At 38.6% G+C, this 18868-nt stretch overlaps 2 protein-coding genes across 4 annotated transcripts in view; both read right to left on the reverse strand.

The window, feature by feature from the left end:
- VEGFD (vascular endothelial growth factor D) overlaps positions 1-13363 on the reverse strand; it is a 31643-nt gene extending 18280 nt beyond the window's left edge. The window contains exon 1 of the mRNA XM_063084293.1: positions 13274-13363. Coding sequence (XP_062940363.1) covers positions 13274-13363 — 90 coding nt within the window. The remainder of the gene's footprint in view (positions 1-13273) is intronic.
- Positions 13364-14194: 831 nt separating this feature from the next.
- PIR (pirin) overlaps positions 14195-18868 on the reverse strand; it is a 99449-nt gene continuing 94775 nt past the window's right edge. For all 3 annotated transcript variants that reach the window (XM_063083800.1, XM_063083799.1, XM_063083801.1), the window contains 2 exons: positions 17566-17632; positions 14195-14509 (listed from right to left, as the gene is read on the reverse strand). In XM_063083800.1, the coding sequence (XP_062939870.1) occupies positions 14397-14509; positions 17566-17632 (180 nt within the window). In that variant the 3' untranslated portion in view covers positions 14195-14396. The remainder of the gene's footprint in view (positions 14510-17565; positions 17633-18868) is intronic.

The raw sequence follows: 18868 nt of genomic DNA on the forward strand, positions 1-18868 counted from the left end.
ACATTTACAAAGGGTCACAAATGACTGTTTCCAATAAACTTTCTGCACTGGTTGATTTTTGTATAATCAGCTTTATTTTATCTGCTTGGGTAAGACAAAAATAAAAATTAAAAAGTGTAAATATAGTCCCCAATACAGATTTAAACTATTGATTTCAATGGTTCTAAATAATAAACCTTTGCCAAATAAGTTGTTCATAGTTTCTTCCTATTTTCTGATGGAAATGCTAATCAAAACTAAAATAATTAAAAAGCAGTCAGCAAGAGGAAGGAAGTGAAGCAGTTACCAGATCTCTGCTTTTTATTACAGCCAGCAGCTTTTTTTCATGGTAATTAATCTAAGACTGTTAGCAATTTCACTCTTAAATAACAAATGATTCTCTGATTTCTTGGCTACCACAAACCAGTTTCTAAATTGTGAGGGTTAAAGTCTTTGTACCAAGACTTTACCATCATCTGAATATGTACTACTTTCTGTGGTACAATTTAAGGGTAGTCATTTCTCCTTTTGTTAATTTCTAAGTTCACATGGCATTCTCCCCTGAGGAAGCACGAGTATCTCCATAGCTCAGGCTTAGGTATTAATCTAGGCCATGTGTGACCAAGATGGCAGACAAGATGTTTGGAAAGTTGTGGTGGCAGGGTTTGTAGGAGAAATTTGGAATTTTCCATGTTGTGGGGAAGTCAAAGGCCTTCCATACTTCCTACTAATTCAAACTCTCAATTTTGGTTCCCTCTCCCTCTCCCCTCAATAATATCTAGTAAGTAACACATTCAAAGAGTGAACAGAGACATGATATAGGGTATATCAAGGATCCCCACTGAAAAAAGCAGCAGGAGGTTCACTCTGGTTGGTCACAGAGTAGGTTTAGGAGCGGAGGGACAGGCAAATAAAATTAGGAAGAGACATTGGTGAAATGAAATACCACTTCACACCCAGTAGAATGGCTATAATCAAAAAGACCAAGTGTTGCCAGGGATGCGGAACAACTGGAACCCTCACGCACTGTTGATGGATTGTAACATGGTACTGCCACTTTGGAAAAGAATTGAGCAGTTCTTTAAAAAGTTAAACATAAATTATTTTTTAGACCAACCAATTCCACTCCTAGGCTTCTACCCCCAAGAAATAGAAAATAGATTATTAGCTGCCTGGGGCTGGGAATGGGAATGGGGTTTCACTGTAAAAGGGCATACGGGGTCTTATATGGATGATGGCTGCACAGCTCAGTAAATTTATTAAAAATCACTGAATTACTTAAAACAGGTAATTGGATAAATTTTATAGTATGTAAATTATATATCAATATAGTTGAAAATAAAAAAGTGGAAGGATTGGAGGCTTGAAGGCCAGGTACTTGCACTCAATTTGGGAGGCAATGGAAAATGTTGAAGTGTGGGACCATAGAATATTGCCGGACATCCATTCTACTGGTTTGCTCTTTTGTTTATTTCTTCTTGCTTTGGTCTTCGTCCATGCTGTTCCCTCTGCCTCTCAGTTTAGATGTTACCTTCTTGCAAAAACCTCCCTGACAACTCCCACCCCTGCATAGGTCTGGTCCTTCTGTCACATGGATTCCCACTGTCCCATCCTTCTCCTTCCCAGTGCTTACCACCATTGACATTAATGAATCAATTGTGTCATTGCTTTCTTAGTGTTTGTCTTCCCCACTAGGTGTAAAGCCATTTGAGCAGTAATGGTATCTGTTTTACTCACACAGCAATAGTAAGACCTGAATAAATATTTATTAAATGTATAAGGAAACAAATTGATTTACCAAAAGCTATAGAAAATGTGAGCCTGATATTATTCATTTACTCAAACTACATCGCTTATCTTTTAAGTATGTTCCCCCAAGTGTTCTCCTTCTAGGTCCAAAACAAATGCCACTTTGTCCATCAAGTGTTCTAGGAAGTCCCCAACTTATGTTATTTATGAATACACTGCATTTCCCTTACTTGATTATGGTCTCCTTGAGGGTAGGATATGCGTCTGATTCATCATTTTTACATAATAAGCACTTAATATATACCTGATGAAAGAATTTATGAGTAACAGATACATACGTGCATTTGACAAATAGCAATTGGGCCCAGGTTTGTGTGGTCTTGTTTAATCTTTTGTGTAGAGTACTGCCTCTTAAAACTTAATGTGATACTAATTACCTGGGGATCTTGTTAAAATGCAATTCTGATGCAGTTGGATGCTGCATTTCTAACAAGCTCCCAGGTGGTGATGACATATTGGTTGGCTGACTACACTTTGAGAAGGGTTTGGAGCAGAGGTTCTCAACATTGGCTTCATCTTGAATTTACCTGGGAAGAAGCTTCAAAGAAATATTGATGCTTGGCTCCCATCCTCAGAGATTTTCATTTTATGGGTTTGGGCTGCAACTTTGCCATCATGATTTTTTTAGACTTCCCAAGCGTTGGCCTTAGAGGAATCTGGGTGTACGTCTACAATTACTTCAAAATAAAAAGTTTACTCAAAAGTTTTTCCCAAGCCATTTTAGTAAGAACCACTAATTTGGGGCATGGCACATGCTGATTTTATGTTCAAAGACTTGGGTTTGTGCTGGAGCTCCATACAAGTCCACTGATCTTCAGTAGAGAATAAATGGTCAGTGCATGCTGAGAAATAGTTATTCTTGAAATCCCTTTGAGTTATACCTTGTGTTCAAAATATTTGTATAAGTATCTTACTGAACTGGATTTTGACGTCTTTTCCCAGCTCAAATCACCTGATTGTTTGCGGACCAGTTCCTAACCTGTATGACTTTTTCAAGATTGAAAACCAACAATATTGTTTTCCAGTGTAAACATCATGATGAGGTTGGCTACCACATGTGAAACCATCCTAAATGACAGACTGAATTGCCTCTCAAATTCCCCAAAAGCCAAAACAACCCATTTCTCAAAATGAAATTAAAAATAATAGGTACTGCTTTAACCTACTGAAATCCAACAAAGGAGTATAAATTAAAATTCCAGTCCCATGCTATTAAGAATCCTCCTGGTCTAGATAAGAAAAAGGAGACCAACTTTGCTAAATTCCTCACTGGACCTCTTGAGATCTGTGGGTCTAAGACTGTTTCCCAGCCCTTTGAAAACTGTTGATGCTATTTTCTTTGTCAAATCATGTTGGTAGTATGTCTTCACAAAGTTTGGTGGTAAAGGGATGTGGTGAATAGAATTTGTATATTTGGAATATCCAGAAGCTATGGGGTGAGTTTTGGAGGGAACACATTTCACACAAGTTTCCCTAGATTTGCATGAGGATTTACAAGTGTTGCCTGGGGGCATAGTTCTTATTACTCACCTCGGAGTTCAGGGGAACCACAGTCAGCAATTTCCCTTTGCGGTGGGTTTGGGGAGGTAGATTAGGTTGCAATACAAATAGTTCCCTGTTCCCTTCACCTCTTAGCAACTTCTTCTGTTTCTCTGGAAGAGCATTTTGTGTTTCATTTTTAACTTGATGATTAAGGCTCAGCCAAAACCACCAAATTTTTCTCAGTTTGGGGTCCAAGTTGCACTGTCACGCTCAGCTCCCGGCTGTCCTCCACAGATGTTCTTCCTCTCCCACCTGTCAAGGAACTTCCCAGGTCACGTTAGACTTGTGAGTCTAAGCTGAAGTTTTATGACTTGGGCTCCCATAGCTCTCAAGTGGAAATAACATCCCCCAAGAGGAGGCTTTGCCTAATATGGTAAACCACTCTGTCATCCGGAGAAACAGCCTAAGAGGAGAGAGCATAGATTCGAATTGTTTCAAACTGGCTTTGAATGGTATAAAATTCTGGAAAATGTGGTGGCAGTTTCTTCTAAAAATAAACATACACTGACCATATGACCCAGCAGTCCTACTCCTGGGAATTTACCCTTGATAAACAAAGCCTTATGTTCACACAAAAATATGTACACAAATGTTTATAGTAGCTTTATTTATAGTAGCCAAAAAACTGGAAACAGCCCATGTGGCAGTCAGTGGGTGACTGGTTAGACAATCCATGGAATACCACTCAGCAATAAAAAGGAATGAACGACTGGTAGATGTAGCAACTTGGATAAATCTCAAAAGCATTCTGAGTGAAAGAAGTCAGTCTCAAAATGTTACATACTGTATGATTCCATGTATATGACATTCTCAAAATCCCAAAAATGATAGTAATAGACAACAGAACAGTGGTTGCCAAAGACTGGGAGGAGGGCCTGATGATAAAAGGGTAAATTAAGTGAATTTGGTGGTGGGGGTGGTGGGGGTGATGGAACAGTTCTGTATGCTGATCACTGTTGCGGTTACACAAAGCTAAACGTGTTAAAATTCATAGAACTGCACACCAAAAGGGAAAAAACTCCATTTCACTGTATTAATTTAAAAAATAAAATAAAATAAGCTGGCTTTGAATCAAGGGTCTGCTCCTTTTTAGCTATTTGACTGAGAGTAAGTCATTGAACTTCCTTAAGACTTGGTTACCTCATTTTGAAAATGGCAATGTTAAAAATGCTCACCTCATAGAGCTGACCAGGAGATTGTAAGAGGCCATATGTGGCAAAGGGTCAGGCATAGAATAGGCACACAATAAATGCTCATTTCCTTTCTTTCCTTTCTCAAGCGTGGGGCATCTGGTCCTATATGTGGGAATTTAGAGGTCTGTGTTTTATGGCCCTTGTTATCCCTTAGTAGCCAGAGAGGTAAGCTTGGAAAGGGCAAGATGCAATAACTCCAAGCATAGTAGTAAATCAAAATTTAAAATAAAAACATAAAACAACTTTTCCAGGGTAAATTGGGGAAAAAGTATTTCTTTTTCCTTTTAAAAAAAACATTTCTAGGAGGTATTTTCAGATGAAAGGCTAATTTTAAAGTATCTGCTCAGGTTTTACATATGTCTTTACAGAATGCTCACTTGCTAATAATTACTGCTGTGGCCATGGCTGCTGTGGCTGCTTAGGTGAAGTCGGCTGAGGGCCTAATGCTGTTTCTCTCAGATCCAGAATCCTGGGTATTTGGGGGTGGAGTGGGGTTGTCCTTCATTTCAGGGGTCTCATGCTACTGGTGGCTATGGTGGCTCTTTTATTTGTGCAGTTTTATATTTAAAATCATGTATGAGAAATCTAGGATGTTTAATTAGACTGAGGAAGGAACTACACATGCAGAAAAAGCGTGTGTGAGTGCATGGCTGCCTGGGCATTTTAAGGAGGTTCTAAGGGGCTAAGATGCCTGGGACCTCCGCATCCTTCAATTTGATGAAGATTGTTGGCGGTTTTCTCCCTACCCAAGTCATCTAGCACCTGGGGGCTTGTCTATGCCCCCCTTTACATGTGTGAAATCTGTGCTCTACTCAAATGCCTCTGTTCCCACTTGATACAACTGTACTTAGGAAATGTGGGGGCAGATGGTTGTGGATTGGGCTTGAGTAGTAACACAGCCCCAGACCTCTGAAAGTATGGTCTAAATAATCCCAAGAGCATAGAGATATGTTGCAGTCTCTCTGACACAGATATCAAAGATCACGGCCCAATGTCTAAGGAAACCACCCAAAGCCTTTATGGTGATTAAGTTATTGTTATAACCAATTTCATTCCCACCCCCTACCCTCCAAGGGAGGTGTATATTTCCCAGATCTACAGATGTTGGGTCATGTGAACTGCTTTAACCAATGGGACAATACAAGACAAAGATGCAAACAGTGGCTTGGTTGCACGGTTTTCCCACATTCTTGCCAGCACAGCAAGCACACGCTCCTGCTGCCAGCCCACTGATCCAAGGAGGATGAGAGACATGTGAGGCAGACTCATACCCAACCTGTGGCTTGAGCCTGGATCCCGTGACTACCACGGACTCACAGAGTCATAAGTGAGAGTAAATTATTGATGTTTTAAGTCACTAAAATTTGGACTGGTTTGTTACATGGCATTATTGTGGCAATAGTTAACTGCTACAGACTCGTTTCACCCAAAGTGTGGCATAATCCATTTGATGGGAAGATCGTTATGAAAAAGTTTATCATCCTTTCTGCAAGGCAGCCCTTTTATGCCACTGGTAGTCAGCCCAGCACGCCCCCTTTCACATTTCTTCCTAAAGATCTAGTGGTCCCACATCAATATCCACTAATCTTCTCCTCTTCCTTACCAACAACCTCTTCACTTAGATGCCCGATGACCAGCCATCTTGCTGCAACCATGTAGTTCTAAACCAAGCACACCATTGCAAAGATTTCTTTTACTTTTTCATCTCATTCTGTTCTTTTTGTACAGTCTCTTATTTAGGATGCATTCAGGGTATTCATTCAATCAAAATTACACTTTTCCTGGGCCGATCCCGTAGCGCACTTGGTAGAGTGCTGCGCTGGGAGCGCGGCAACGCTCCCGCCGCGGGTTCGGATCCTATATAGGAATGGCCAGTGCGCTCACTGGCTGAGTGCTGGTCACGAAAAAGACAAAAAAAAAAAAAAAAATTACACTTTTTCTAACTCTCTCCATAATGGAACAGTAAGCAACAGCAAAAATTTGCCATAGGGATATTCGACACATGTCATTTTCTCTCTCCAGAAACAATTTTAACCAAACCTAGATTTTAAGAAAGCAATACTTATCTCCAACCTGTGAGTGTTAGTTATTCAGTAATGCTCAGTAAATGTCAAAAAGGGGCTCATAAAATTTACATTATTACTTAAAGTTTCAGGTATTAGAATTATCCTTCCCACAGGACAAATTGAACTCCCTGGATGTTGGTTAGACATGCAAATAACTGAGACATCTTTATTTTATAAAAGCATCATTTCCACTCATGTGCTTGGCACATGGTAGACATTCCACAAGTGTTTATTCAACTGAATGTAAGGCTTTCTTTTCCCAGGGAGAAGGGACCTCCTGAGCAACAGAAATAAACCTGAGTGTGTCTTCCTTCAGAACGCTTTACACCAGTGACTAACCGTGGTTGTTTCTCATATCTATTAAAGTTGTTCTGTGGAAACCTGATTTTCTAAGAAAATCTGAGATTTTATTCCATGCGCTAAAGGAAGCACGATGAAAATCAGTGAATTTTTTCTTTCTACTCTGTCTCCTGCTACCCCTCCCAAGCTATCTCGATACAATTCATTCTTCAGCATTGCTGTAAGATTGGTAATGTTTTCAACATTCTACAGGCAAAGGTATGTTCAGAGGCATTTAGAAGTGACCAAAATTGTGTATGATAGTAATTATTATTAATACTGTTCACCAAGTCTTTCCAACTTTCTACCTTCTAAACACCTGGTAGAACTGCACTTCTTGGCCCTTGTGGCCAGATGTACCAGTGAGTGGGTCAAGGGGCTGTGAACAGAAGTGACGTGTGTCACTTCTGGGCCAGAGCACTTAACTGCCAGAGTGAGGCACTCCAGGGCTCTCCCTCCCTCTGTCATAGTGAGCCATAACATTCAAGATGTGAATGCTTAGCTAGTTTCATCCCAATGTTGAGTTGACCCCAGATGAACCAGGATAGTCATATGGTACAAGCAATGAGGAAACCTCTGTTGCTTATGAGCCACCAAGATTTGGGGGTATTTGTTGTTGCAGCATACCTTGGCCTAGCCTGACTGATGAAGTATCTGACCAGAGTACTTTGCTATAATTTACCACAGCTTCACAAACTACCTGGCATAAGATGAAAACATAGGTAGGACTTCTCGGAATCTCAGGGATGAAGGAAAGCAGCAAAGTGTCCAACTTTTGTCCAGACCCACTGTGTGGCCAGATACTGTTTTGCCCATTTCTCCTTCTGTGACCACTAGGCTGGAATAATGGGCTGGTGACTTCCTTCTATAACTCTGGCTCATAGACGTGAATACCTTATATGATGGCTTGTGGCTAGAAGGACACTGGAGGACTCTACCCAAGTCCTATCCCATGCTCACAGGAAAATAGCACGGGGTATATACACTGCCTTAGGGAAAAAAATGCTTTAGAATTTAAAAAAAAATCATAAAATCAGACAAGCCATGATGAGAGCAGATGTTGAAGACTGTTCACATCTTGGCTATCTCAAAATCCTGAAAGCCTAGTCCATTGGTCAGTCAACAGATACTGTTTTTAGTATCCACTCTGTTCCAGGCTTTGCACTAGGAGATTAGGACACTGCAGTAAACAAGACAATGAAAAGTTCCTCTTCTCAGAAAGCTTTCATTCTAGTGAAGGGTGACAAAGCAATAAACCTATACACAAGCAAATAAAAAGCATCAGGTACAGATACATCCCATGAAGAAGATAACAAAGTGTAATGATATGTAACACAGATGGCAAACTTTGACCCACAGCCCAAATTCAGCCTGCAGCCTGTTTGTATGCCCTGTGAGCCAAGAATGATTGTTTACATTTGTAAATGGTTGAAACAAATTAAAAGATTTCATGATGCACGAAAATGACAGGAAATTCAAATTGCAGTGTCCATAAAGTTTTATTGGAACCCAGCCACACCCTATGTGATCTGCCCTGGCTACTTCTTCAACCTCGTCAACTGCACTTTTGGACTCCCCCTGCCTCCAGCCACACTGGCCCCCTGGCTAACACCCAAACACCTAAGCCAACTCCTGCCCCCACCATGGCCACTGCACTGACAGTTGCCCCTTCTTCCCTCACCTCCTTCAGGTCTCTGCACATACATAATCGAATCAGAGAGGTCTCCCCAACCCATCACTTTGCATCCTCTCCCCCTACTTAATTTTCATCATGGCACATATCACCCCTGCCATCTTACAGATTTTCATATTGCCCACTTCTACCCACCACACTTGGAATACAAGTTCCAAGAAAGCTTAAACACTGTCTTATTTCCTGCTGCATTCCCACCCCCAATATCAATGTCTAGATATAGTAGGTATATCAATCTCTAGATATAGCCCCCTGAAAAATAAGTGAATGACTAGTTGAGTATTGGAAAGTTTTGATAAGAGACAAGGGAGATTCTTTACAAACAAGGACACCACAACCAGCCAAAGCTTTCATGATGCAGGGGGGCCTCAGGGTGTCTTTGCTTTATAATGCCCCAGTGTCTTGGTAGGGAGTGTAAAAACTAGTGGCCAGGGAGGGCGTGGACTCACTACCATAGAAGCAACTACCATAAGAAGAAATGTTTCATCTCATCTCATCCCAATCACATTCCCAATTATATATACTTTCCACCCTTTCTGTTCATCTCACATGGTAGGAAAAAGTTGGACCAAGAAATGTGCTCAGAAACATGTTTACTGTCATTTGTGTACCAATTTCTCTAGCACCTCTATTTAATTGTGGTTATAATAAATGTGTCTGGGACTTCCAGATCTTATGACTTCAAGTTCTACATGGAATCATCTACTTGTACAAATACTCTATTCTCATTCCAGAAATTGTCTTTGTAAAGAGTTTTTAGTAAAGGTTTAGCCACAGGACTAAATCAAGGTTTTTATTTATTTATTTATTTATTATTTTTTACTTTTTGGACCGGTAAGGGGATTGCCACCTTCGGCACGCTGTGGTTTGCACCACGCTCAGCCAGTGAGCGCACCGGCCATCCCTACATAGGATCCGAACCCGCAGCCTCGGCGCTGCCAACGCCGCACTCTCCTGACTGAGCCACGGGGCCGGCCCTAAATCAAGGTTTTTAAATTAAAAAAATAAGTCATACAAGGAAGTACTATATTCAAGATGTAAGACACAGAGGGCTCTGTTGTATCCTGGGTACCAATAATATGCCATAGTGATATAAAAGCTTCAACTACCAGTTATAATGACTAACTAGGTTAGAATAGATCTGCGTATAGAAGCAGACAATTTAAAACATTTAACAACAAGGTCATAAATGAAGAAAAAATCAGTGGAATATATTTCAGGTGTCTTGTGTCAAGGACCGTGTCTGATAGAAAAGTGGACAAGAGCTCGTTGGGCCATTTGACTAGTAACAGTCAGCAGACTTTCCCGTATGTGACTTTGGAAGCAGAAATAGGGCAGGGAGTAGAAGCAGGTCTGCTTCTTAATATGGAAGGTGCACCTCAGTCCTTGTTATTCTGTTCACCTTAGAGACAATTTCAGGCAAAGGCAGGTGACACAAAGGTAATGAAGTTTTGTGAGCCACGTGGCTTCTCATGAAAGTTAGAGGTATCCCACATTCCTATGGATCTTGGACTTACTCATTCTTAATGCAGAATTTGAATGACTCCCTCACCCAGCAATATCTTCCACCAGTGAAGTTAGGAAAGGGGGTGGATTTAAAAGGTAGTATAGAGGGAAGACGAAGAAAGAAACAAATTTTGTCAGAAGAGTTGTAAAAGCCTACAATGACCTGGAATTATTTCTTTATCACTATATTGATGTCTTCATCAGTGATATTGAAAAGATTTATGGAGGCTGACTTCCCCTAGCATTTTAAGGAGATCCCAAAATTCCTGGAGACAATAACTTTTTACTAAGTAAACCAGAAATAGTGCTGGCTACAAAGCCAATGTGAATGGCAGGACAATGAGGTTGCAGGTACTTATTCACCAAATGTCCAGAGTGTCTATGATATTGTACTCAGGGCTGTCACATACAGATGTAAGTCTATGTGGATGGAGATCCCTAGAGTTGTGCAGTGCATACCCTGTGCAACTGTATATGACTGCCCCAACTGTATAAACAAGCTGGAGAAAGTAGAAATAAATCCCACATCTAAGCAGTAATCTGATTATATTAGTGAGCCAAGGATAGGTACTGGGTTAACCCTATTTCTAGAAGAAAACATGTTCTTCTTAGATCGAGAAACTTAACAGCTAAACAGTATATACAACGGATTCAAGTTGGGATTTTCAAGCACATTTGTCTCAGTTTACATGTTCCATGCACCCTTGAACCCAAACAGCTATCCTTGCAAGCACAAGTGGCAAGACTCATGAAATTAGGACGCCTTACACTCAAATGGCATTCAACACAATTGTCTAGGATACTAGCAGCTGTTTGCATGGTTGCTGCAGTAAAAAATCGTTCACAGACTCATAGAACTACAGTAGAGGCAATGCTAGTCTAAGGTGAAAAACAGACAGTGTTCAAAGCTAGAAGGAGAGGACTGAGCTGGAAGTGGGGGTGCAACAGAGGGACAGAATTGGCATCACCTAAGAGGTAAGAAGAGGGGAGGGTGGGAGAAGAACATGCTCATGGACCTAGCACTGAGGAAGACCGTGACACTTCTCATAAGAAATGAAACATTTTTAACTCAAAAAGCAAAACCTAGTATTCAAATACCAGTTTCCCAAACCATTACCATCCTAAATATACTTTCATACTAAATTTTCATTCAACAAGATCATTAATGTTAAGAGACATATTTCTTCTTAGTGTTTTCTCTTAAGAAAAATTTGGGGAGAAAAAACTACACCGATATGATATACCCCATTCTCCCTCACCATCCAGTCACATCTATGCCAAAAATTCCATTTAACTTTAGGCAACTCTTTTCTTCATATCAGGAATAATTTAATTGAGCTGGGGGTTGAGTGGATATAGCTCAGTATATGTAGTTTCACTTTTTAAAGGAAATTCTGATATATAAGAAAAAATTGCTAATGGTACTAGGAAGCATATAAGGCTGCATCTTGCTTGTTAAGGACATGCTTTCTGTCACATGCAAGTTTAGCTGCTTTCCTCCATTGCCCGATTAAGCAAATTTATATATTAACAGTAAATTCAAAACATTTAAAACTTTACTGTGCCTAGGACACCTAAAGAATTCTTGCTGTTTCTGCTCTTTAAAAGAGCGGAATGACCTAAACAATATTACTTATTTTCAATAATTCAGAGTCTACTCACTCTCTTTTAAATTCAAATAATTTTTATTAATTGTGTATCATATACAGTCTCCTCTTATATCATCAAATAAATCGATGTCTTAAAAGTAAAATGGAAACATTTTAAAACTCGATGAGCCCAGCACATCTAAAAGATTCCTGAGTTTTGCGGACTTAAAAAAAAAAGCTGGACAGTTTGCAAAGGCTGACTTGCTTCAAACAAGTCAGACTTTTTTTCTCCTCTTACCTATGCTCAAAATTGGATTCCCTTTTACGTACAATCTGACATTAAGATCCAACATCGTGGTACAGTAAAAGCAGTAAATGGAGCTGTGATTTCTCCTGCTTGCACTTGGAATTTGAAGAGTTAGAAAAGTGTAGACTGCTAGACAAGGTGACTACCCCTAACACAGTGTTGTTCAAGCTTTTTTTTTTTTTTTTTTTTTCTTATCAACCCCCACCCTCCTCACCAACAATCCCAACCAGGAGACTTTTAAGACATTTTCCCCTATAAAATTTTAATACAGATATACAGTATATCTGTTTCTGTACTGCATGTATATCTGTGCTTTATATTTCAAAAAAGACTTTTTCACACCTCCCCCGCTTAAACCAAATTTCCCCTGCTGGGGGCGATATCTGCCCTGTTGAGAATGCATATCCTAAAATAACAGCTACAAAAACTCAAGCCCACATTTAACTGTCTATTCACTGCCAGAAATTCCTAAATCAATAATGATTTAGCACCACTTCAGTCAAAACAATTACATCTGAATCATTTTCAAAATAAAAAGCTTAAAAATATATAGCCTATGAAATACATAAAATTAGGAGAAATATTGTTCTAGCAGTCAATAACATCCCAGTTACTTTTTTTTTTTTTTGCATTACTCTCAATTTGTGGGCTCTACTTTTTGCTTACTCATAGAACCAAAGATTTGATTACTGTTCAATTTCACATGCATTTCAAGAAGCAAAAAGCCAATACAACCTCAAGAAAACATTTTTCTGGATGGTGGCAATTGGTAATTTGTAAAACCAGATAGAAAACATCCATAGAAAGCACTGTAATTTTCAATCTAGAGAAGAGATAAACTAACCTTTGCTACTCATGAATGACCTGAAATAAATGGCCCACAAAGTTATCTGTGTAATAAAAACAAATCAGTGCCTCATTAAGGAAACCACTGTGCCATTGACATAAACAATTTAGGAGAAACTTCTCCATCTGAAAAGATTACAGAATATTCATGTTCTGTTACAACTCAAAAAAAACAAACAAAAAACCCCAACCCCCCCCCCCAGCATTTTCAAATACTCATGGCAAAAAGCTTAGTAAGCCTAAGAAACAGAACAGTCACTAACAAATGCAAGGTATAGCCTGTCCACTGCTACGAGTGTTCTGCATTTTTATATTATTTCAAAAATAGTGAGGGCAAAGAAAGAAATCCTCTGTATAAACGAATAAAAAGAATCTTCATCACGTTAAAAATTGAGCTCACCTACCTTCACTGGTCCATGTTCGTTACTGGAGCCCTTCACCAGCTGCATGTAAGACACCATGAAAATATTCACCACTGCCCACTCTCTGTACATTTTGAATATTTGAATATCCACTGATTACTAAGCAGTTGACATCAGGCAGCTAGAGAAAAGGCATTCTCCAGAAGCAAAGTTCAAAACCCCAAAACTTCACATGGAAGAACAATCAGTTGTGATCAAATCCAATGAAATGACTTCAATTAGGCAAGGTACATTTTTTGCACAATCTTGGGGTGGGGAGAGAAATGAAAAAAAATTAAAATGTTCTTATGCTCCAAAAATTATCAGGAAGTGGATATGTTCTCCACCTGAAATTAGAAAGCACTCTAAATTCATTTCATGTCCAGCAAATTTTAAAAATCTCTCTACCCTATGCCCCAGGTTCTTGTTGCTTTGTAAGGAGGTGCTATGGCCACCAATGCTTGCAGCTACAGAAAGCTGGAACCCAACTCTGGATTAAAACTTTTTTCACAACCTTCATGGAAGCTTGCAGAAGCATGTGTCTTAAATCTGACACAGATTTTGGCAGAAAATGCAGGGAAGTCTTGGCTGTAATCCTGATGCGTCCCTACCAATAGCAGGGCAGTTTTAAAAACTGACTCAAATGCTCAGGGTTGCTGTTATTTTAAAGCAGATAACCTGTAACATGAAACCCCAGCACATAGTCTTGACCGTTGTAACGCAATAGGATTGCTTAGGAAGGGACCTCAGATGTTCACGCATCTATTGCCAGTGATACACAGAAAGCAATCAAATATGCTTAAAGAAACCCACACATGCACAAAAATCACAAAAGCATCCAAATGCACATGCAAAAAGGCAAACGTACATAAAATAGTTTTTTTAACAATAGCTCAGTAACTCAGGAGAAATGAAGAACACTGATTTTAAAGAAGCAAAGATTAGGTTTATTTGCATGTGCCAGGAAATATCCACGTGGATTGCTACAAAAACCATGTTACCATTCTAGTGTGGAATTCTTTAGAAGCACCTGCTAAGTCAGTTTTAGAAACGAAAGGTCTTGAATGGCTGTATGCCACCAATGGCCAAATTCTAGGAAGCATCGAGACCTGCTCTGTGCTCTTCACTAGTTTCCAATCTTTGATTTCCAGGTTTTGGCCTTTTCAAACCCATTTTTTGCATTTCTGAAATCAAGAATGGCCTGAGAAATCTCTTCATTGGTGTTCATCACAAATGGACCTACGGCAGAAAGAGACATTCAAAAAGTTCTGGATGACAATATTTTCTTCTACCACTAGAAATTGTATATATATATATATATGTAGTTCTTAATTTGAAAGAAAATCCAGGCATATCTGAATAGTAAAAGTCCATTTTCACAGTGCTCATTCCCCAAGGACAGTAGTATGAATTTCTTCACCAGGATTGTGTATGATTATAGATTATAAAGACTAAACTTCAGATAAATGAATCCAATTGCATCTCCATCACATGTTCCTCACTGCAATGGCAATCTCTTTATTCAAAACACTTTTAGATTTGGTTCTATTAAAACCGTTTTTTGTAGTTGCTATTTTTTATAACATTAGCTGATGTCAAGAATTGAACTGATTTGATATAAGGATGTGGCAAATTTTGTCATAGTTTTGGTGTCTACATAGTCTAAAAAGGTGTGTACTTATATGAGGGCTCTAAGTCATTTTTGAAAATTACCAGCACCTCTTTGACAATGAACAGATTACAAAAATTTCAAATCAAGAAACCATCATTTTTTGGATTCTCTAGGGGTTGGCAAACTTTTCCTGTGAAGGGCCAGATATGAGTAGTATATATTTTACATTGTGTGAATCAAACAGTGTCTGTCTCAACTACTCAACTCCTTCACTAAAGTGCAAAAGCAGTAGGAAAGTCAACAGGAAAGTCAAACTGCTGTGTTCCAATAAAACTTTATTTACAAAAACATGCAGTGGACAGATTTTTCCCATGGGCTGTAGTTTGCTCTTTTGTCTAATTTGTGAGTCTGAAATTGGCTTTTTCAAAAAGTATACAAGAAGTCTTCCCCTAACTAATCAGGATGCAAAGTGTCTCTTTCCTTTTCTCCACACATCGTAGGAGCAAAGGTGCACTGGATTGCCTCACTCCCAAAATCTGTTGGATATACAAAGCCAGCTCCTATATGGCATTGGCATTGTTTTGCAAGCAGTTGACAGACTTGTCCATTCAATATATTTTTTTCCACTAGCCTGCAGTGGTTCCTGACATTCCTTTTACGGAGCTCCCTCCTCTAAGGGGCATTCTCTGGGAGACCCTGATCAATGTATAATGGTATTACTTAGAGGGAATAACATACTTAAACTTCTTAACAATTGTTTAGCATATCAACACAGATTTGGTGATCACTATAATTTAAAACTTCAGAAGGAAGACACAGGATAATGTAAAAGCCTCGATGATGTTGAGGCCTTCAGGGAAGTTGTGGTGAACAGAATGCCAAGCAGGAAGGGAAGTTCTGGCAGGAAGCATCTAACTTCATTCATACATTCAATTATCTATCAATTAAGTATTTACTGAGTGCCTATTAAATGAAAGACATTGTGCTAGCAGCTAGAGACTTAAAGATGAAAGACAAATTAATAACATACTTCTTCCCCCAAGGACCTCAAATCTATGACACAGACAGATATGAAAACAAATGATTACAAAACAGTGTGATACATGGAATGATAAAAACATGTAAAACTATAGAATCAGGACAGAAAGGGGAGGAGAAGGGATCTAGGCAAGGATTCACAGAGCGGGTGATGTTGGAACAATTGTACATGGAGGAAAGCATTTTCAGGATTAGCATGCTGGCAGAATTGAGGATAGGAGCACAGTGCTGGAGAGAGCGGGGGAAGAATTGGGGATCTGGTGCATAGGAAGTGGCCAGACCCTCCAGGCTTTGGATGTCATCTATGGAAGGAATTTGGACATAATTCTGCAGGTGAGCAGGAAGCACTGAAGGGTTAGAAGGGAGTAACATGATCTGATTTGTAGTTTTTAGAGAAGAACTTTAGCATCAGGGTAGAGAAGGTGTCTGGCCTGAAAGGCTGAGTCGATGGTGGAACTGTTAAGGGTGATTGAGATACAGGACATAGGAGGTTGTGGGTAAAGCAAGGAGTTCAGTTCTAGCGTTCTAGATATTTTGACCCGGAGGCGCTATAGACAATAAAATGGCTTCCCACAGAGGTCTTTGGTACACTGATGGAAATATGGATTTGGGGCTCATGAGATAAACTTCATCTGGAGATGGAGGTTTAGGCTATATCAGGTACAATGAGAAAGCCCTTGTATGCAGAATAAATAATAATTATAAGAGGGTGACTTGGAGAAGGCAACTTTTAAAAGAATACACAGAGGAAAGGAAAATGGAACTCAGAAAATGAGAGCAGGTACCAAGCCAAGGACGGATTCCCTGCACATCATAATTTTGATGATGTGGAGTCACTCCCCCACTCTATTTTTCTATAACAACAATGCACGTCTGGGCTTCCATTTTGATGCTTTTCTGGGTATTCTGCCATGTTTCTTAATTTATAATGTGCACATGAATCACTTGGGAATCTTTTTAAAATGCACTTTCTGATTCAAGAAGTCTGGAGTGGGACCTGAGATTCTGCATTTCTACCTATCTCCCAAGTGATGCTGATGCTGCTGGTCCATGGACCACACTTTGAGAAACAAGACTTTGGTATACAGGGGAGCATTGGAAACTGGAACCCTCCAAAGCCACGGTGAGGAAGTTCATCCCCTCAAACCCTCAAGAAGAAGTAAACTGAATTCAGAAGGTTGTTTTCATCGATCAATTACAAGGGTTACAAACCAGAAAATTATTTGATAGTTATGAATAATCTCATAAATCCTCTTCAAAGGATAAATCCTCTTCATGAATAAATCCTCTTTCAAACTACACTTTTCATCTCTTCTCTAATTAAACCTTTAATCTCCCTCTCCTGTAATAAAAATGATGTGAGTTTAATCTCTAGTTATGTAGGCCGTTGGTATAGTGAGAGCACAAGACATGGGGTCAGGAGACCAGGGTTTGAATCCCAACTCCGCTACTACAATCGATTCCAAACAGAGAAGCCAGGTATATATTTTCCTCTGACAATGGAGAAATTAAACAAAATTCTCAGATTTGTAGATGGGAAGACAGGACAAAAATCCAGCTATTCTTCCCAATAATACTATACATGTACATTACTTTCAAAGTAAGAGAAAATCAACCAAGAAAATTATCATCATTTTGGGCTTACCATGTTGGACAACTGGTTCTCTTAATGGCTCCCCAGCAATTAAGACAAAATGGCTTCTCTTGGGATCCTAAAGGTAACAAAGAAAGTGTCAAACAATAAACATGCTTATTTTTGAACGTCAAATTGGGAATAATTTGAAGTTGAGATGCTGGCCAAATGGACGATGTTCCTAATTCTGAATACAAGTTCCAAAAATATTTTCTGTGCAACACTTAATATGAAAATGTTTATTCCTTAAATGTTAGTAGCAATGAGAACTCAAGAATAAGTCCAGGGCACCATAATATTGACATTCTCAAATTAAAGAAGGAGAGTTTAAATTAAGATTTTTTAAAACTGGAAACATCTTCAAGACAAATGTGATTGAATTGGCTTATTAAAGGGCTTATGATTTCCCACTAACAGTATAGTTTTTCAAAATGAAGACTACTTATGCAAATCCAAAATTAAGATTATATTACTTTTGACATTTATTACTATTAATGTAAAATATGCCCCAGAAATATTGCACTAAATGAAACCTTATAAAAAGAGCATCCAAGGGACACCTGCTCAGGCAAATTTCTCTTCCAAAGGATCTTGTTATATTAAAGTCTCTAACAGATTTTGTTTAGAATTAAGGATTAGATTTTTTTTTACTGAAACTGAAAAAAAATTAATGATAATATGCAGTGCTAGTGTGGATGTAGGGAAAGATACACTTTCATATATCATTTGGGAGATTTTAAATTAGTGCAGTAATCCTTCTAGAGAGTAATTTGACAACATGATTCAAACTCCCAATATTGCTGATGTCTTCTGATCCAGTAACGCCTGTTTCAGAATTATAGAGTAGGGGAATAATCAATTTCACACAGTTTATTGTAACACTATTTATCAAAGGAAAAACTGGAAACAGTTCTTTAATAATGAGGCATTGATTAAATAATTATGATATGTTTATAAGATGAAATATCAGATGGCCTTTAAAATTCACTTTCTCAACAAATATTTAAGTGTGGAATAAAATGTCAATAATATATGATAATTTTTTTAAATATCACAAAATGGTATATAGTATGATTTTCACTTTTAGGGAAATCGAAAAATCACATATTGAGAAGTTAAGGGAGAAACATACCAAAATGTTAACACTGGTTATTTCTGAGTAATAAGAATTAAGGAGAATTTTATTTCTTCTTTATCTTTTCTGTATATTTAAAAATTTGCTACAATAATTTTAAAAGTTAAAAAGAAATATAAAATATATATTTTTTAAAGTTTGTGTTTGGGTAATCGTTTTATACTTGAATGCATTTCAGGT

The sequence above is a fragment of the Cynocephalus volans genome, chromosome X, assembly GCF_027409185.1.
Source record: "Cynocephalus volans isolate mCynVol1 chromosome X, mCynVol1.pri, whole genome shotgun sequence".
In the NCBI taxonomy this organism is placed as follows: domain Eukaryota; kingdom Metazoa; phylum Chordata; class Mammalia; order Dermoptera; family Cynocephalidae; genus Cynocephalus; species Cynocephalus volans.